The following is an 18,527-nucleotide window of genomic DNA, read 5'->3' as shown; positions in this document are numbered from 1 at the left end:
GAAGCCGATCAAATGAGTCATTCTCCAGTTATGGCACGACTTCCAAGGATTCTAATTTTTTTTTACTATATCAACAAATGCTTTCCTGGCCCTAAGATGAGTCAGCCATTAAATATTAAAACCATTCAGAAGAGGTAAACCAAGAACTATTTAACATAATATAACTGGAATAAAAATTTCACACTGTAGTACGTACAAGGTAGTAGGTTGGTAGACAGCAACCACCCAGGGAAGTACTACCGTCCTGCCAGATGACTGTGAAACAGAAACCTGTAACTGCTTTGCATGATGATAGGATTGCTGGTTTCTTTTTCTGTCTCATAAACACGCTAGATAACAGGGATATCTTGCTACTCCTACTTACACTTTGGTCACACTTCACAGACACGCACATGCATATATATATACATACATCTAGGTTTTTCTCCTTTTTCTAAATAGCTCTTGTTCTTCTTTATTTCTTCTATTGTCCATGGGGAAGTGGAAAAGAATCTTTCCTCCGTAAGCCATGCGTGTCGTATGAGGCGACTAAAATGCCGGGAGCAATGGGCTAGTAACCCCTTCTCCTGTAGACATTTACTAAAAAAGAGAAGAAGAAAAACTTTATAAAACTGGGATGCTTGAATGTGCGTGGATGTGGTGCGGATGACAAGAAACAGATGATTGCTGATGTTATGAATGAAAAGAAGTTGGATGTCCTTGCCCTAAGCGAAACAAAGCTGAAGGGGGTAGGGGAGTTTCGGTGGGGGGAAATAAATGGGATTAAATCTGGAGTATCTGAGAGAGTTAGAGCAAAGGAAGGGGTAGCAGTAATGTTGAAGGATCAGTTATGGAAGGAGAAAAGAGAATATGAATGTGTAAATTCAAGAATTATGTGGATTAAAGTAAAGGTTGGATGCGAAAAGTGGGTCATAATAAGCGTGTATGCATCTGGAGAAGAGAGGAATGTAGAGGAGAGAAAGAGATTTTGGGAGATGTTAAGTGAATGTATAGGAGCCTTTGAACCAAGTGAGAGAGTAATTGTGGTAGGGGACCTGAATGCTAAAGTAGGAGAAACTTTTAGAGAGGGTGTGGTAGGTAAGTTTGGGGTGCCAGGTGTAAATGATAATGGGAGCCCTTTGATTAAACTTTGTATAGAAAGGGGTTTAGTTATAGGTAATACATATTTTAAGAAAAAGAGGATAAATAAGTATACAAGATATGATGTTGCAGTTTGTTGGATTATGTATTGGTAGATAAAAGACTGTTGAGTAGACTTCAGGATGTACATGTTTATAGAGGGGCCACAGATATATCAGATCACTTTCTAGTTGCAGCTACACTGAGAGTAAAAGGTAGATGGGATACAAGGAGAATAGAAGCATCAGGGGAGAGGTGAAGGTTTATAAACTAAAAGAGGAGGCAGTTAGGGTAAGATATAAACAGCTATTGGAGGATAGATGGGCTAATGAGAGCATAGGCAATGGGGTCGAAGAGGTATGGGGTAGGTTTAAAAATGTACTGTTAGTGTTCAGCAGAAGATTGTGGTTACAGGAAAGTGGGTGCGGGAGGGAAGAGGAGCGATTGGTGGAATGATGATGTAAAGAGAGTAGTAAGGGAGAAAAAGCATATGAGAAGTTTTTACAAAGTAGAAGTGATGCAAGGAGGGAAGAGTATATGGAGAAAAAGAGAGAGGTTAAGAGAGTGGTGAAGCAATGTAAAAAGAGAGCAAATGAGATAGTGGGTGAGATTGTTGAAAATAAGAAAAAGTTTTGGAGTGAGATTAACAAGTTAAGGAAGCCTAGAGAAAAAATGTATTTGTCAGTTAAAAATAGGAGAGGAGAGTTATTAAATGGAGAGTTAGAGGTATAGGGAAGATGGAGGGAATATTTTGAGGAATTGTTAAATGTTGATGAAGATAGGGAAGCTGTGATTTCGTGTATAGGGCAAGGAGGAATAACATCTTGTAGGAGTGAGGAAGAGCCAGTTGTGAGTGGGGGGGAAGTTCGTGAGGCAGTAGGTAAAATGAAAGGGAGTAAGGCAGCCGGGATTGATGGGATAAAGATAGAAATGTTAAAAGCAGGTGGGGATATAGTTTTGGAGTGGTTGGTGCAATTATTTAATAAATGTATGGAAGAGGGTAAGGTACCTAGGGATTGGCAGAGAGCATGCATAGTTCCTTTGTATAAAGGCAAAGGGGACAAAAGAGAGTGCAAAAATTATAGGGGGATAAGTCACCCTGCCTCGGTGGGAGACGGCCGACTTGTTAAAAAAAAAAAAAAAAAAAAAAAAGTCTGTTGAGTATACCTGGTAAAGTGTATGGTAGAGTTATTATTGAAAGAATTAAGAGTAAGACGGAGAATAGGATAGCAGATGAACAAGGCGGCTTTAGGAAAGGTAGGGGGTGTGTGGACCAGGTGTTTACAGTGAAACATATAAGTGAACAGTATTTAGATAAGGCTAAAGAGGTCTTTGTGGCATTTATGGATTTGGAAAAGGCGTATGACAGGGTGGATAGGGGGGCAATGTGGCAGATGTTGCAGGTGTATGGTGTAGGAGGTAGGTTACTGAAAGCAGTGAAGAGTTTTTACGAGGATAGTGAGGCTCAAGTTAGAGTATGTAGGAAAGAGGGAAATTATTTCCCAGTAAAAGTAGGCCTTAGACAAGGATGTGTGCTGTCACCGTGGTTGTTTAATATATTTATAGATGGGGTTGTAAGAGAAGTGAATGCGAGGGTCTTGGCAAGAGGCGTGGAGTTAAAAGATAAAGAATCACACAAAGTGGGAGTTGTCACAGTTGCTCTTTGCTGATGACACCATGCTCTTGGGGGATTCTGAAGAGAAGTTTCAGAGATTGGTGGATGAATTTGGTAGGGTGTGCAAAAGAAGAAAATTAAAAATGAATACAGGAAAGAGTAAGGTTATGAGGATAACAAAAATATTAGGTGATGAAATATTGGATATCAGATTGGAGGGAGAGAGTATGGAGGAGGTGAATGTATTCAGATATTTGGGAGTGGACGTGTCAGCGGATGGGTCTATGAAAGATGAGGTGAATCATAGAATTGATGAGGGGAAAAGGGTGAGTGGTGCACTTAGGAGTCTGTGGAGACAAAGAACTTTGTCCTTGGAGGCAAAGAGGGGAATGTATGAGAGTATAGTTTTACCAACGCTCTTATATGGGTGTGAAGCATGGGTGATGAATGTTGCAGCGAGGAGAAGGCTGGAGACAGTGGAGATGTCATGTCTGAGGGCAATGTGTGGTGTGAATATAATGCAGAGAATTCGTAGTTTGGAAGTTAGGAGGAGGTGCGGGATTACCAAAACTGTTGTCCAGAGGGCTGAGGAAGGGTTGTTGAGGTGGTTCGGACACGTAGAGAGAATGGAGCGAAACAGAGTGACTTTAAGAGTGTATAAGTCTGTAGTGGAAGGAAGGTGGGGTAGGGGTCGGCCTAGGAAAGGTTGGAGGGAGGGGGTAAAGGAGGTTTTGTGTGCGAGGGGCTTGGACTTCCAGCAGGCATGTGTGAGCGTGTTTGATAGGAGTGAATGGAGACAAATGGTTTTTAATACTTGATGTGCTGTTGGAGTGTGAGCAAAGTAACATTTATGAAGAGGTTCAGGGAAACCGGCAGGCCGGACTTGAGTCCTGGAGATGGAAAGTACAGTGCCTGCACTCCGAAGGAGGGGTGTTAATGTTGCAGTTTAAAAACTGTAGTGTAAAGCACCCTTCTGGCAAGAGTGATGGAGTGAATGATGGTGAATGTTTTTCTTTTTCGGGCCACCCTGCCTTGGTGGGAATCAGCCAGTGTGATAATAATAATAATAATAAAAAAAAAAAATAGTACGTACACACAAAATGGTCAAATTTGCTCTCACAAATTTGAATTTTATTCTCTAATGTCATAATTTTTTGTGAACCTTTTTTTTCATTATTGGAGGCTATGCCACTGAGGGTTTTGGAAGTTATATGGGCCATTCCAGGATGCTGGAAATGACTTCAACAACTGTGGTCATAGGGCATGTGAATGTGCCAGCTGTTTCAAGAATCTGGTCCATGTTACCATACACGAGTGTTGAAAATTTGAAGGTGACTGGACGAGTCATTCTTGAGTTACAAGTGAAATAATATAAAGTTGGAGGGAAAAAAAAATTTAGGCAACCTCTTAGAGGTGCTCCCATCACGAATGCCTGAGGCTTGGAATATATGGTTTCAGATACAGCCTAAGTTAAAGCTATATACTCAGTCAGCTATTTACAACCTCCCAATTTTCTGCGGTACTCCTTTATCTATTTTTTCACTGCTCTCAAAACAACTTGACAACTGCTGGCAACAGTTGTCTGAGTTGGATAACAACAAACTGTTTTCTATAAAACTATGTTTGGGATTCTGGCCATTTTCCCACTGTCGAATTTGGGAAACCACACTCTCCTCACACTTGTGTACCAGGCACATGCGACTCACTGATATCACATGGGGAAACAACCAGCACCACTGTAAGAACTGTCACATCGCACTGTCAGCCCACCATACTATAACTGATTGTCCTCTCTGTCTGCTAACACACAGGTTTCACTTCCAACATGAGCACTACTCTAATACACTAGCTGACCCTGTTTAACCATAAATTTTAAGGGGTGGAGCAGTAAGCCAGCAGAGGGCCTCCATTAGATGACCAACAGGTCCAGCTGCAGGTCATCATATGACTAAAACTTGCATCAGGAAACACCTGTCTTGTTTCCTGACAAACTTTACTTAACCTAACCCTGCTGAAAGCTCCCAATGTTGATGAAGACTGACTTTTTAACAGATTCTTACTCTCGTACATCCCTACTAGTAGTGCTGTATGACACATATGGGTTTAGTGCTTACTTTGCTTATATATTTATTATTCTACTGTATAAATAATTAACCTGTATATAACTGTATATTTACAGGACTGCCATTTTTTGTGACATGTATTTTTTTTTTTTTCAACAAGTCGGCCGTCTCCCACCGAGGCAGGGTGACCCAAAAAAGAAAGAAAATCCCCAAGAAGAAAATACTTTCATCATCATTCAACACTTTCACCACACTCACACATTATCACTGTTTTTGCAGAGGTGCTCAGAATACAACAATTTAGAAGCATACACATATAAAGATACACAACATATCCCTCCAAACTGCCAATATCCCAAACCCCTCCTTTAAAGTGCAGGCATTGTACTTCCCATTTCCAGGACTCAAGTCCGACTATATTTTTATTATATAATAAAATAAACACAAATTTTGAGACAATCTAAATTTTAAACCTGAAAGTCACATAATTTTTAAGCCTGGAACTTATATAAAATATACAAAAATTTTATACATATACTGTATCAATAAAAGTGAGTAAAGATGCAAATGCACATTGAATATACCTCAAGTGTAGTAGGGTATGCTCGTGCAAGAAGAGTTACACGGGTGTGGAGGAAACTCCAAGTTTTATCTTGAACTGTTGTGCCAACATCACAGTCTTCGTGGAGTAGCCCTTTTGCCTTCTCTCCATCATCTTTCCACTTGTCTAAAGAAGCTATAAATAAAAAAAAAAAAGCTTAAATGTGAATCCACTGTTTCTTACATTAGTAATGAATGTGTGTAAAAGATACTGCCAAAAGAAACCTTGGTGCCTTGGTCACTATCTCAACCCTAAGCCTGGGGGTATTTTTTGTTTATTTATTTTTTTAACACGTCGGTCGTTTTCCAGCGAGGCAGGGTGACCCAAAAAGAAAGAAAAAACTTTCATCATCCTTCAATACTTTCACCATCACTTATACATAATCACTGTCTTTGCAGAAGCACTCAGATACGACAGTTTAGACATCCCTCCAAACTGCCAATACAGTATCCTAAACCCCTCCTTCGAAGTGCAGGCACTGTACTTCCCATTTCCAGAACTGAAGTCTAGCTAACTGATTTCCCTGAACCCCTTCACAAAATATAACCCTGCTCACACTCCAACAGCTCTTAAGGTCCCAAAAGCCATTCGTCTCCATTCACTCCTATCTAACACGCTCATGCACGCTTGCTGAAAGTCCAAGCCCCTCGCCCACAGTACCTCCTTTACCCCCTCCCTCCAACCTTTTCGGGGACGACCTGGGAGTATTATTAATCATAACTGTTTTTTGAGAGGAGAAACGAAGAAAAAACTGAAATATGGATTATGAAAGGAGAATGAGTAGGATGAGAAAAGAGGAAGAAATTATTATTGGGCGCCTCATAAATACGTGACCAAAATAGCTAAACTCATTTCCACTACAGGGTAATGGAAATAAATGTGCAGAAGAATTTAACTCATTATGCCATTTACAGATTATGACGCACTGAAGACAATTTAATTGCAATTTTGGTAACTATATGTAGCACACACAGCCATATTTACTTAATGAAATTATCTAATTTGCCTTTACCTTTATCCATGCAAAATATTCTGGTGAAAGCCAGAAGACCTGGAGAGATGGGATGTGATCCAGGTATCAACATAAACGAGCCTGCTGAGGGCAGGCCTAGTGACGATAGGAGTGCCACTTTCTCATCATGGAGTTGGTCGCCCTTGCTGACACCTAGCTTGATGGCCAAACTATCATTCTTGTTATCTGCATAAGAAAAAGGAAAACTATTTTTTTTTTAAATACATGCTAAAGTGGGTAAAAATGTTATGAAGGGAGTAGTAGGTAAATTTGGGGTGCCAGGGGTAAATGTAAATGGGGAGCCTTTAATTCAGCTATGTGTAGAAAGAGATTTGGTAATAAGTAATACATATTTTATGAAAAAGAGGATAAATAAATATACAAGGTATGATGTAGCACATAATGAAAGTAGTTTATTAGATTATGTATTGGTGGATAAAAGGTTGATGGGTAAGCTCCAGGATGTACATGTTTATAGAGGGGCAACTGATATATCGGATCATTATTTAGTTGTAGCTACAGTTAGAGTAAGAGGTAGATGGGAAAAGAGGAAGGTGGCAACAACAAGTAAGAGGTAGATGGGAAAAGAGGAAGGTGGCAACAACAAGTAAGAGGGAGGTGAAAGTGTATAAACTAAGGGAGGAGGAAGTTCGGGCGAGATATAAGCGACTATTGGCAGAAAGGTGGGCTAGTGCAAAGATGAGTAGTGGGGGGGTTGAAGAGGGTTGGAATAGTTTTAAAAATGCAGTATTAGAATGTGGGGCAGAAGTTTGTGGTTATAGGAGGGTGGGGGCAGGAGGAAAGAGGAGTGATTGGTGGAATGATGAAGTAAAGGGTGTGATAAAAGAGAAAAAGGTAGCTTATGAGAGGTTTTTACAAAGCAGAAGTGTTATAAGAAGAGCAGAGTATATGGAGAGTAAAAGAAAGGTAAAGAGAGTGGTGAGAGAGTGCAAAAGGAGAGCAGATGATAGAGTGGGAGAAGCACTGTCAAGAAATTTTAATGAAAATAAGACAAAATTTTGGAGTGAGTTAAACAAGTTAAGAAAGCCTAGGGAAAGTATGGATTTGCCAGTTAAAAACAGAGTAGGGGAGTTAGTAGATGGGGAGATGGAGGTATTAGGTAGATGGCGAGAATATTTTGAGGAACTTTTAAATGTTGAGGAAGAAACAAAGGCCATAATTTCATGCACTGGTCAGGGAGGTATACCATCTTTTAGGAGTGAAGAAGAGCAGAATGTAAGTGTGGGGGAGGTACGTGAGGCATTACGTAAAATGAAAGGGGGTAAAGCAGCTGGAACTGATGGGATCATGACAGAAATGTTAAAAGCAGGGGGGGGATATAGTGTTGGAGTGGTTGGTACTTTTGTTTAATAAATGTATGAAAGAGGGGAAGGTACCTAGGGATTGGCGGAGAGCATGTATAGTCCCTTTATATAAAGGGAAAGGGGACAAAAGAGACTGTAAAAATTATAGAGGAATAAGTTTACTGAGTATACCAGGAAAAGTGTACGGCAGGGTTATAATTGAAAGAATTAGAGGTAAGACAGAATGTAGGATTGCGGATGAGCAAGGAGGTTTCAGAGTGGGTAGGGGATGTGTAGATCAAGTGTTTACATTGAAGCATATATGTGAACAGTATTTAGATAAAGGTAGGGAAGTTTTTATTGCATTTATGGATTTAGAAAAGGCATATGATAGAGTGGATAGAGGAGCAATGTGGCAGATGTTGCAAGTATATGGAATTGGTGGTAAGTTATTAAATGCTGTAAAGAGTTTTTATGAGGATAGTGAGGCTCAGGTTAGGGTGTGTAGAAGAGAGGGAGACTACTTCCCGGTAAAAGTAGGTCTTAGACAGGTTTGTGTAATGTCACCATGGTTGTTTAATATATTTATAGATGGGGTTGTAAAGGAAGTAAATGCTAGGGTGTTCGGGAGAGGGGTGGGATTAAATTTTGGGGAATCAAATTCAAAATGGGAATTGACACAGTTACTTTTTGCTGATGATACTGTGCTTATGGGAGATTCAAAAGAAAAATTGCAAAGGTTAGTGGATGAGTTTGGGAATGTGTGTAAAGGTAGAAAGTTGAAAGTGAACATAGAAAAGAGTAAGGTGATGAGAGTGTCAAATGATTTAGATAAAGAAAAATTGGATATCAAATTGGGGAGGAGGAGTATGGAAGAAGTGAATGTTTTCAGATACTTGGGAGTTGACGTGTCGGTGGATGGATTTATGAAGGATGAGGTTAATCATAGAATTGATGAGGGAAAAAAGGTGAGTGGTGCGTTGAGGTATATGTGGAGTCAAAAAACGTTATCTATGGAGGCAAAGAAGGGAATGTATGAAAGTATAGTAGTACCAACACTCTTATATGGGTGTGAAGCTTGGGTGGTAAATGCAGCAGCGAGGAGACGGTTGGAGGCAGTGGAGATGTCCTGTTTAAGGGCAATGTGTGGTGTAAATATTATGCAGAAAATTCGGAGTGTGGAAATTAGGAAAAGGTGTGGAGTTAATAAAAGTATTAGTCAGATGGCAGAAGAGGGGTTGTTGAGGTGGTTTGGTCATTTAGAGAGAATGGATCAAAGTAGAATGACATGGAAAGCATATAAATCTATAGGGGAAGGAAGGCGGGGTAGGGGTCGTCCTCGAAAGGGTTGGAGGGGGTAAAGGAGGTTTTGTGGGAAAGGGGCTTGGACTTCCAGCAAGCGTGCGTGAGCGTGTTAGATAGGAGTGAATGGAGACGAATGGTACTTGGGACCTGATGATCTGTTGGAGTGTGAGCAGGGTAATATTTAGTGAAGGGATTCAGGGAAACCGGTTATTTTCATATAGTCGGACTTGAGTCCTGGAAATGGGAAGTACAATGCCTGCACTTTAAAGGAGGGGTTTGGGATATTGGCAGTTTGGAGGGATATGTTGTGTATCTTTATATGTGTATGCTTCTAAACTGTTGTATTCTGAGCACCTCTGCAAAAACAGTGATAATGTGCGAGTGTGGTGAAAGTGTTGAATGATGATGAAAGTATTTTCTTTTTGGGGATTTTCTTTCTTTTTTGGGTCACCCTGCCTCAGTGGGAGACAGCCGACTTGTTGAAAAAAAAAAAAAAATCCCATATGACAAAATTTTTTAAGTCTCCATTTTTTTAATCTTTACACTGAGAAATGTGTATACTATTCTGGTGTCCGTACACCAGGTGTGTATACGCAGTTGTATATATACACAGGTTAATATACACTGTGAGGTGTACTTTGCAAACACTGAATATCAAAAATACTTGCAAGTAATGGGTACAACTGATTGAAAAATTTTTCAAAATAGCTATAGATCCTTCATCAGTGCCATAATAGGAGTGCATTTTTTCCATTTTTTCCTCAATCTGGCATGACAGAGGCTCCACAATGATTCTGCAAAGCTTGTACCAAATTATTTTTTTTAATTTGTAAGAGAAATTCATTACACCTTATACTGAGATCCTTGTTATATAGGGTAATCATTATGGCATGTAATTGCTAGCTTAATTAAATTTTGTACTCCCTAACACTACAGTAATTCAGCTAATTGCATATTAGCTCTCTACAGTATATACATAGTTTTTTTTTAAAACGTCGGCCGTTTCCCACCGAGGCAGGGTGACCCAAAAAGAAAGAAAAAACATTCATCATCATTCAACACTTTCACCATCACTCATATATAATCACTGTCTTTGCAGAGGCGCTCAGATACGACAATTCAGACATCCCTCCAAACTGCCAATATCCCAAACTCTTCCCTTAAACTGCAGGCATTGTACTTCCCATTTCCATATTTTAAATCTACTAAATTAGTGAATTAGTAATGTCCAGGTGTCATACGAGTTATTTAGCCTAGTTTACATAGAGTAGTACGTACAGTTTACCTGGAGAGGGTTTCGGGGGTCAACGCCCCTGCGGCCCAGTTTGAGACTAGGCCTCATGGTGGATCAGGGTCTGATCAACCAGGCTGTTACTGCTGGCCGCACGCAAGCTGATGTACAAACCACAGCCTGGTTGGTCAGGTACTGACTTTAGGTGCCTCTCCAGTGCCTTCTTGAAGATAGCCAGGGGTCTATTGGTAATCCCCCTTATGTATGCTGGGAGGCAATTGAACAGTCTTGGGCTCCGGACACTTATTGTGTTGTCTTTCAGTGTGCTCGTGGCACCCCTGCTTTTCATCGGGGGAATGTTGCATCTCCTGCTGAGTCTTTTGCTTTCACATGGAATGATTTTCGTATGCAGGTTTGGTACCAATGCCCCTAGGACCTTCCAAGTGTATATTATCATGCATCTCTCTCGCTTGCGTTCAAGGGAATACAGATCAAGGACCTTCAACCGTTCCCAGTAGTTTTATGTGCCTTATTGCACTTATGTGTGCCGTGAAAGTTCTTTGTACACTCCAGGTCTGCAATGTCGCCAGCCTTGAAGGGGGCCATTAGTGTACAGCAGTATCCCAGCCTAGAGAGCACAAGCGATTTGAAGAAAATCATGAGCTTGGCGTCCCTAGTTCTGAAGGTTCTCATTATCCATCCTATCATTTTCCTAGCAGGTGAGGTAGATACATTGTTGTGGTCTTTGAAGGTGAGATCCTCTGACATTATTACTCCCAGGTCCTTCACATTACTTTTCTGCTCTATTGTATGGTCAGAATTTGTGGTATACCCTGACACATTTTTAATTTCTTCAAGTTTTCCATATCTGAGTAGTTGAAATTTCTCCTCGTTGAACTTCATATTGTTTTGATTGGCCCATTCGAAGATTTGGTTGATGTCCGCTTGGAGTCTCACAGTGTCTTCGATGGAGGTCACTGCCATGGTGATCCAGGTGTCATCCACAAAGGAAGACACGGAGCTATGGCTTACATCTCTATGTCAGAAATGAGGATGAGGAATAGAATGGGAGCAAGTACTGTGCCTTGTGAACAGAGCTTTTTACCGTGGCTGCCTGGGACTTTGCTCTGTTTACTACTGATCTTTGTGTTCTGTTTGTCAGGAAGTTGCAGATCCATCTACCAACTTTTCCTATTATTCCTTTATCCCGCATTGTGTGTGCTATTACACCATGGTCACACTTGTCGAAAGCTTTTGCAAAGTCTGTGTATACTACATCTGTATTTTCTTTATCCAGTTAACAAATTGTATAACCCTAGTAAAACTGGTAGAAACACTAATATACTAGTATAGTTCCATTGTTTGAGTTCAACAGACCGATACACACACATTAATTTATAATAAAAATATAATAAGCTCTTGATTTTCATGGGTTTGAAAGGTTAGGGTTTGCAGGTACACTATTTTGAAATGCCCATCTCAAGAAATACAAAAAGCAGCAACTGCAGACAAGGATAAGAACAGGTCTCTACAATAAACACTTGGAAAGGTGAAGCATAAGGAAGAGTTACTAAAGTCAAGGAGATGAATAAACACAAAAACCAAGAAAAAAAATACTGTAATATGTTTTGAAGCAAAACTACTTTCTGTGAATAGTTCAATGTAACATATTAGAAATAACCATACCTTAATTTTATTAGTACAGTGGACCCTCGCCTAACGATATTAATCCGTTCCTGAGAGCTCATCGTTAGCCAAATTAATTTTCTCCATAAGAAATAATGGAAACCAAATTAATCCGTTCCTAACACACCAAAGTATGAAAAAAAAAATTTACCACATGAAATATACATTTTTATGCACCCAAAAAGAAGACATGCACAATTACTACTGTACTAAATAAAGAATACATGACACTTACCTTTATTGAAGATCTGGTGGTGATTGATGGGATGGGAGGAGGGGAGATGGTGGAAGTTGTTATTGTTTGGAAGGGGAATCCCCTTCCATGAGGACTTGAGGTAGCAAGTCCTTTTCCGAGGTTACTTCCCCTCTTCTTTTAATGCCACTAGGACCAGCTTGAGAGTCACTGGACCTCTGTCGCACAACAAATCTGTCCATAGAGCTCTGTACCTCACATTCCTTTAAGATTTACCTAAAATGGGCCACAACATTGTCATTGTAATAGCCACCAGCACAGCTTGCAATAGCTGTGTTAGGGTGATTTTCATCCATAAAGGTTTGCAGTTCAACCCACTTTGCACACATTTCCTTAATCTCTTTTTACAATTCCATACTAATTCTCGCCCTTTTTACCACAGGGTTGGCACTAGAGCTTTCTTGGGGTCCATGGTGACCTATTTTGCAGTTACAAGCACTAAAAACACTGGGATAATGTGAAATGTACCGAATGTATGTGTAGATGCGACCGCACTGGCTGGCTTGTAAACACTGGCACTCACGGGGCAGCGTGGACAGGTCCCAGACGAATCACATTGGGCGAGTTTTTTATCGTTAGGCGGGGCAAATTTTTTATGCTCAAACACTTCATTAGGCAGATTTAACATTATGCGATACGTTCGTTAGGCGAGGGTCCACTGTATTTGGACTTCCTTACCACTTTTTACATCAAATGACATACTCCTGCCTTCTCCTTTCTCAAGGGAATACTTGTTTTCTACAGTTATGCCAGGACCCAATTAGGCTCAGATCACCAGTCATAACACATGGAGGAGGAATAGCTGATGTGGTAGCATGACAGTCACAGTGGTTCACCGAACCCTTCACAGAAAAGTTTTTCTTACTTTGAAATGTACTCTGGAGTTTACCTGGAGAGAGTTCCGGGGGCCAACGCCCCCGCGGCCCGGTCTGTGACCAGGCCTCCTGGTGGATCAGAGCCTGATCAACCAGGCTGTTACTGCTGGCTGCACACAATCCAATCTGTTTTGGTTTAAGAACCAGTGTCAAGGATCCTACCACTGGTGCCCTAAATTTTAAGGTACAGGCTGCAATATACTGAAAGTCTGTAAACTCAGAGTACCACAGCATTGAGAAAAGAAATATAATTTACTTGATTATTTTACAAACAATTATTAGAAAAACTGCCAGGATAAGTGCTGAGGATCTCCTAATCCAATGCCCAAAGTCCTTCCAGTATTTAAATTTGATTTTTTCCATCGCTTCTCTTGCCTCATTTTAGTTTATGTTCTTGATCTAAGGCTATTCAATAACACTATGACCTGTATCTGCTCCGCCTGTTAACGAAAACTGCAAAACTGATTGAAACTGAACAGCATTACCACATGCAGCATTCCATTTTGTTGTAAATAACTGGTAAGGTAGCTATACATGGCTGCAAATGTTTAGCATGGAACAAAAAAGGACTAATCTGCCGGCACACCTTCTCACAAACATGCTAAAAACATCGAGTCATGCACACATTTCAATTTTTATCCTGCCTGCAGTTGAGAGATTCATCTGAATTGTGATGTCTGCTCACTTCCATCAAGACAGTTACTGAACCACCAGATTATGGGCACAAGTCCCAGTTTTTCATGTGAACTGTTACATTCATTTATTAAAAGTTTTCAGAACATTATTATTATTATATTCATGGAGAAACAAATACACACATGGAGGTCACACAGAATCAATACTAAACAATAACATATGCTGACCAATCATAATGCATACCTCTATATACAAAGCCATTATGAAGAAAAAGTTCAGTGTTGGGACGCTGACTGTAATATATCGTGAACTGATCCCCTGCCTTAAAGTCTCTTTGTGCCAGGCAGACACTGCAGTTTTTTTCATCGTCATAATCTGTTGAGTACTAAAAAAACGTATATTAGTGCCTAGTATTACTATGTGATTGAATGGGATGGAAAAGCAAGGAGTAACACTATTAAGAAATTCAGTACAGTACAGTACTGTATTTAAATCTGTCCCAAGCATTATTTTGCTCAATTTGATTTCACTGAAGTACTGGCCTCGATCAGCACACTTTCCTGCTCTGTAATGTAGTACAGTACATCTTGTGTTTGTATTGGTCCTTCCCAGTTAAAACATTTCAACACACATTACCTTATCTCTAAGAGAACATGATCTTTTTTTTCCCAAGTATAGCAGATTCCAATACTTTACATTGTTCCTTATTCAAGCACATACAGTACTAGATCTACTATATTATTGACTGACTGTTGCCTTATTCAAGTGACTTAGCTGATCTGATACATGTACTGTAGGACTTTTCGTTAAAATTGAGGAGCTCATTACCTATTCCCTTTCCATTTTAGCCTCTAGACTTTCCAGTCTGTATTTCTTTGTAGGTGAAGCCTCCTATTGTAATGACTTGAGCATTTTATTGTTAATTTTCAGTAACAGTTTTTTCTTGTATAAGGAATATGACAGATGATTATTTAAATTCACTATTAACTCATAGTTTGGAGAAGAAATTTTAGATGATGTTTCAGTTCATTCTGGACCTTTATTATGTCAAGACATGATAAAGGTCAAGACACTCATATCTTGATATGATGTTTTAGGATAAGCCAAAATACTGTCTAAAGCTTCTCTCAAAATTAGAGTTAATAGTGAACTGAATTCATTACAGTATTGTGACATACTCTTAATAATACTCTTGATAATATAACAGAGAATAGCTATCTCAAAGAAAATTGCCTTTCTTCCATTAAGTAGTGCAGTGCCTGCACTCTGAAGGAGAGGTGAGGATATTTGCAATTTTGAACTGTAGTACTGGTATTCCCTCTGGCAAGACAAGATAAGAATGAGTGATGGTGAAAGTGTTTCTTCCTTTTTAGGTCACCCTGCCTTGGTGGGAGATGTCCAGTGTGTTAAAAACACACACACACACACACACACACACACACACACACACACACGTATATACATACTGAAGAATATACTCACAATCCCTTGCTGATGGTTTGCCATATCCCAGGCTGGGATGAGCGCCAACTGGCCACTGGATCCTTTACATGGTATGCGATTCTGGCGTGTCATCACTGTTGAGACAGCCCATCTGTAGACACAATATATCGGATTATATCAATTGGTAATATTAATAATCATTATTACATACAAAGTGTAAATGATAAGGGTTACTCCATTCAAAGGCAATGAGTGCTTACCATATTTAATACCAAGAGCAACTGATAAATTAATGGATAAAATAATAATAAGTAATTATATGACACAATAAATGGCAGTTTCCCCAGCAGAAAAAAAATCAGAAAATAGCTTATGAAAACAGAATTTTTCATACCGGGCCGTGGGGGCGTTGACCCCCGAAACCCTCTCCAGGTAAACTCCAGGTAAGAAAATGAAAAGATAAAATGAAGTGGGGGAAAAATGTACAGTATGTAAAAAACTCTTATCTAAAAGGTATGACATATAGAAGCAATGGTATGAATATTCTGAAGAAGACCCTGCAGAATAACTCAGGAACAATCTCTAGAGGCACCCTGCCACAGCCACACTGAGATAGACCATAATGGGTAGCAAGTGAGATGGGAAGCAGCACTAGGGGAAATCAGAGACAATAGGAAAATGGCTCTCAAAACTGTACCTCCCTATTTATCTAAGCTATGCACATGTAATAAATTTAACACTGGGCAGAAAACCCCCCACAACAACTGTGAGGGAAAAGTAGCGAGGGAGTATATTCAAAGTTTATTCTCTATAAAGATTACAATGTTGAATTTACAGAATTTGGTTGTTGTGTGGTTTACATGTAGTTAAATAATGATTACAGTGTACCACTAGAACGCCTAGCATGGCTAGGCATTTCGGGCAGACTTAGTTTAATTCTTTATTTTAAAATATTACAAATTATGAGGTAAGTTGGTATTATGGCTAAGTGACTAAATACTAGTTTGTGAGTTTAGCAATGTGAATGCTTTTGTTTTGGCACAGTACATAGTTTCAGTATTGGAGTATCATAGGATTCATTATTTTAAGATTGAGATTAATATTTCTGTTTATGGTCAAATGGGTGAGCGAGTGTAAGTGTGAACCACCAGGTGGTATTCGTGTAGTTAGTTGATGGGGTGTATCAGGGAGATAAGATGTTTTCTAATGGTAGTTTTGAAGGTGATGAATATGTCTGCAGTTCTAGAGTTCTCAGGTAGGGTGTTCCAGATTTTAGGGCCTTTGACATACATTGAATTTTTGTAAATGTTTAGTCAGACACGGGGAATGTCGTAGAGATGTTTGTGTCTGGTGTTATGCCTGTGGGTTCTGTCACAACTATCAAGAAAGCATTTTAGGTCAAGGTTGATATTGGAGTTTAAGGTCCTGTAGATGTAGATTGCACAGTAATAAGTGTGGATGTACTGAACAGGGAGTAAGTTTAGAACTATGAAGAGTGGGGGGGGTGTGTTGCCAGGGATGGGATTTAGTGATTATTCTTACTGCAGCTTTTTGTTGGGTTATTATTGGCTTTAGGTGTGTTGCTGCAGTTGGTCCCCAAGTACAAATAGCATAGGTGAGGTATGGATAAATAAGTGAGTGGTATAGTGTGAGAAGGGCATTTTGTGGCACGTAGTATCGTATCTTGGAGAGGATCCCAACCGTTTTGGATACTTTTTTGGTTATGTGTTGGATATGGGTGCTGAAATTCAGGTTGTTGTCAAGGTATAGGCCTAGGAATTTGCCCTCATTATGTCTGGTAATTAGAGTGTTGTCGATCTTAATGTTAATTTGTGCATCTCCTGCTCTGCTACCAAACATAATATAGTAGGTTTTGTCAGTGTTAAGCGTAAGTTTATTGGCTGTCATCCAAGTCGATATTTTGATCAGCTCCTCGTTAACAATGGTGTTGAGGGTGGCAAGATTAGGGTGAGAGATGACGTAAGTCGTGTCGTCAGCAAAGAGAATGGGTTTCAGGTGTTGAGATACGTTTGGAAGATCATTGATGTATATGAGGAAGAGCAGGGGACCAAGGACACTTCCCTGCGGAACTCCAGTATCAAGTGGCCGTGTTGTTGATGCTGTGTCTTTAATGGTGACATACTGATACCTATTAGTAAGGTAAGATTTGAAATAAGCAAGCGCATGGCCTCTTATACCGTAATGGTCAAGTTTGTGGAGTAGGATGTCGTGGTCTACTGTGTCAAAAGCTTTTCTTAGGTCAATAAAAATTCCTAGTGGATATTCCTTATTTTCCAATGCTGTGTAAAGCAGATCTAGCATTTTTATGATTGCATCATTAGTGCTTTTATTTTTCCTGAATCCAAATTGGCAGGGGTTGAGTATGTTTTGTGCTGTTATAAATGAATATAGTCTCCTGTGCACGAGTTTCTCAAAGATTTTGGATAGCAATGGTAAGTTTGATATTGGCCTATAGTTGTTTAAGTCTGTAGGGTCACCACCTTTATGTATTGGAGTAACCCTTGCCATCTTGAGTAGTTTCGGGAAAATGCTAGTTTCTAGTGACGTGTTAAAAAGTAATGAAATAGCATGCGAAAGGATATGGGCCGCTCGCTTGTACAGTAATGGTGGGACATTAGATAGATTCCCTGAGTTGTTTTTAAGTGTGACTTTATAATCTCGGTGACTTCTGAGGGCTCAGTTGGTGCAAGATAGAAGGAATTTGGGAAATTCCCATCTAGGTAGTCCCAGGCATGGGCATTGGTATGTGGGATTTTATTGGCGAGATTAGATCCTATGGTTGAGAAGAAGTCGTTTATCTTGTTAGCTGTGTCAGTGGGATGTAGTGGTGTTTCATTAGGTTTAGTTAGGACAATATTCTTGGTTTTTTTCAGTTTGTGGGTCCCTATAATCTGAGAGAGTGTTTTCCAGGTCTTTTTTATATCTCCTCTAGTGTCTGTGAATCTACTGGAGTAGTATAGTTGTTTGGCTTTCTTTATTACTTTGGTGAGAACTGATGAATAGTGTTTAAGAATATCTTTGTGTATTAAGCCCTGTCTATATTACTTTTCATATTGGTGTTTCTTGTCAATGGATTTCAGAATGGTGCTGGTTAGCCATGGGCAACCAAGCCGTTTGTTTGTGATCTGTTTCGTTTTAATAGGACAATGTTTGTTGTATAGTCTAAGTAATTTGTTAAGAAAAATGTCTATCCAGTCATCAATACCATTGGCCTTGGAGAATTCTGTAGGCCAGTCAACAATCTCTAGGTCAGCTGTGAACTTCCTTATTGAGGCCTCGTCATGGAGTCTAAATGAGACTTTGTTGTATTCAAGTGGTGGTTTACTAAGGTTTGTCAGGAGGAAGGTAGGGTAGTGGTCTGTA

At 39.7% G+C, this 18,527-nt stretch overlaps 1 protein-coding gene across 6 annotated transcripts in view; it reads right to left on the bottom strand.

The window, feature by feature from the left end:
• The window catches only part of Setd3 (SET domain containing 3), a 79,686-nt gene that overhangs the window by 13,205 nt on the left and 47,954 nt on the right, over window positions 1-18,527 (bottom strand). For all 6 annotated transcript variants that reach the window (XM_070099103.1, XM_070099108.1, XM_070099105.1 and 3 more), the window contains 4 exons: window positions 15,183-15,294; window positions 13,944-14,085; window positions 6,411-6,596; window positions 5,382-5,533 (listed from right to left, as the gene is read on the bottom strand). In XM_070099103.1, the coding sequence (XP_069955204.1) occupies window positions 5,382-5,533; window positions 6,411-6,596; window positions 13,944-14,085; window positions 15,183-15,294 (592 nt within the window). The remainder of the gene's footprint in view (window positions 1-5,381; window positions 5,534-6,410; window positions 6,597-13,943; window positions 14,086-15,182; window positions 15,295-18,527) is intronic.

This window comes from Cherax quadricarinatus, chromosome 66 (assembly GCF_038502225.1).
Source record: "Cherax quadricarinatus isolate ZL_2023a chromosome 66, ASM3850222v1, whole genome shotgun sequence".
NCBI classification, from domain to species: Eukaryota; Metazoa; Arthropoda; class Malacostraca; order Decapoda; family Parastacidae; genus Cherax; species Cherax quadricarinatus.
The sequence above is the reverse complement of the archived record's forward strand: the minus strand, read 5'-3'. Positions and strand labels throughout refer to the sequence as shown.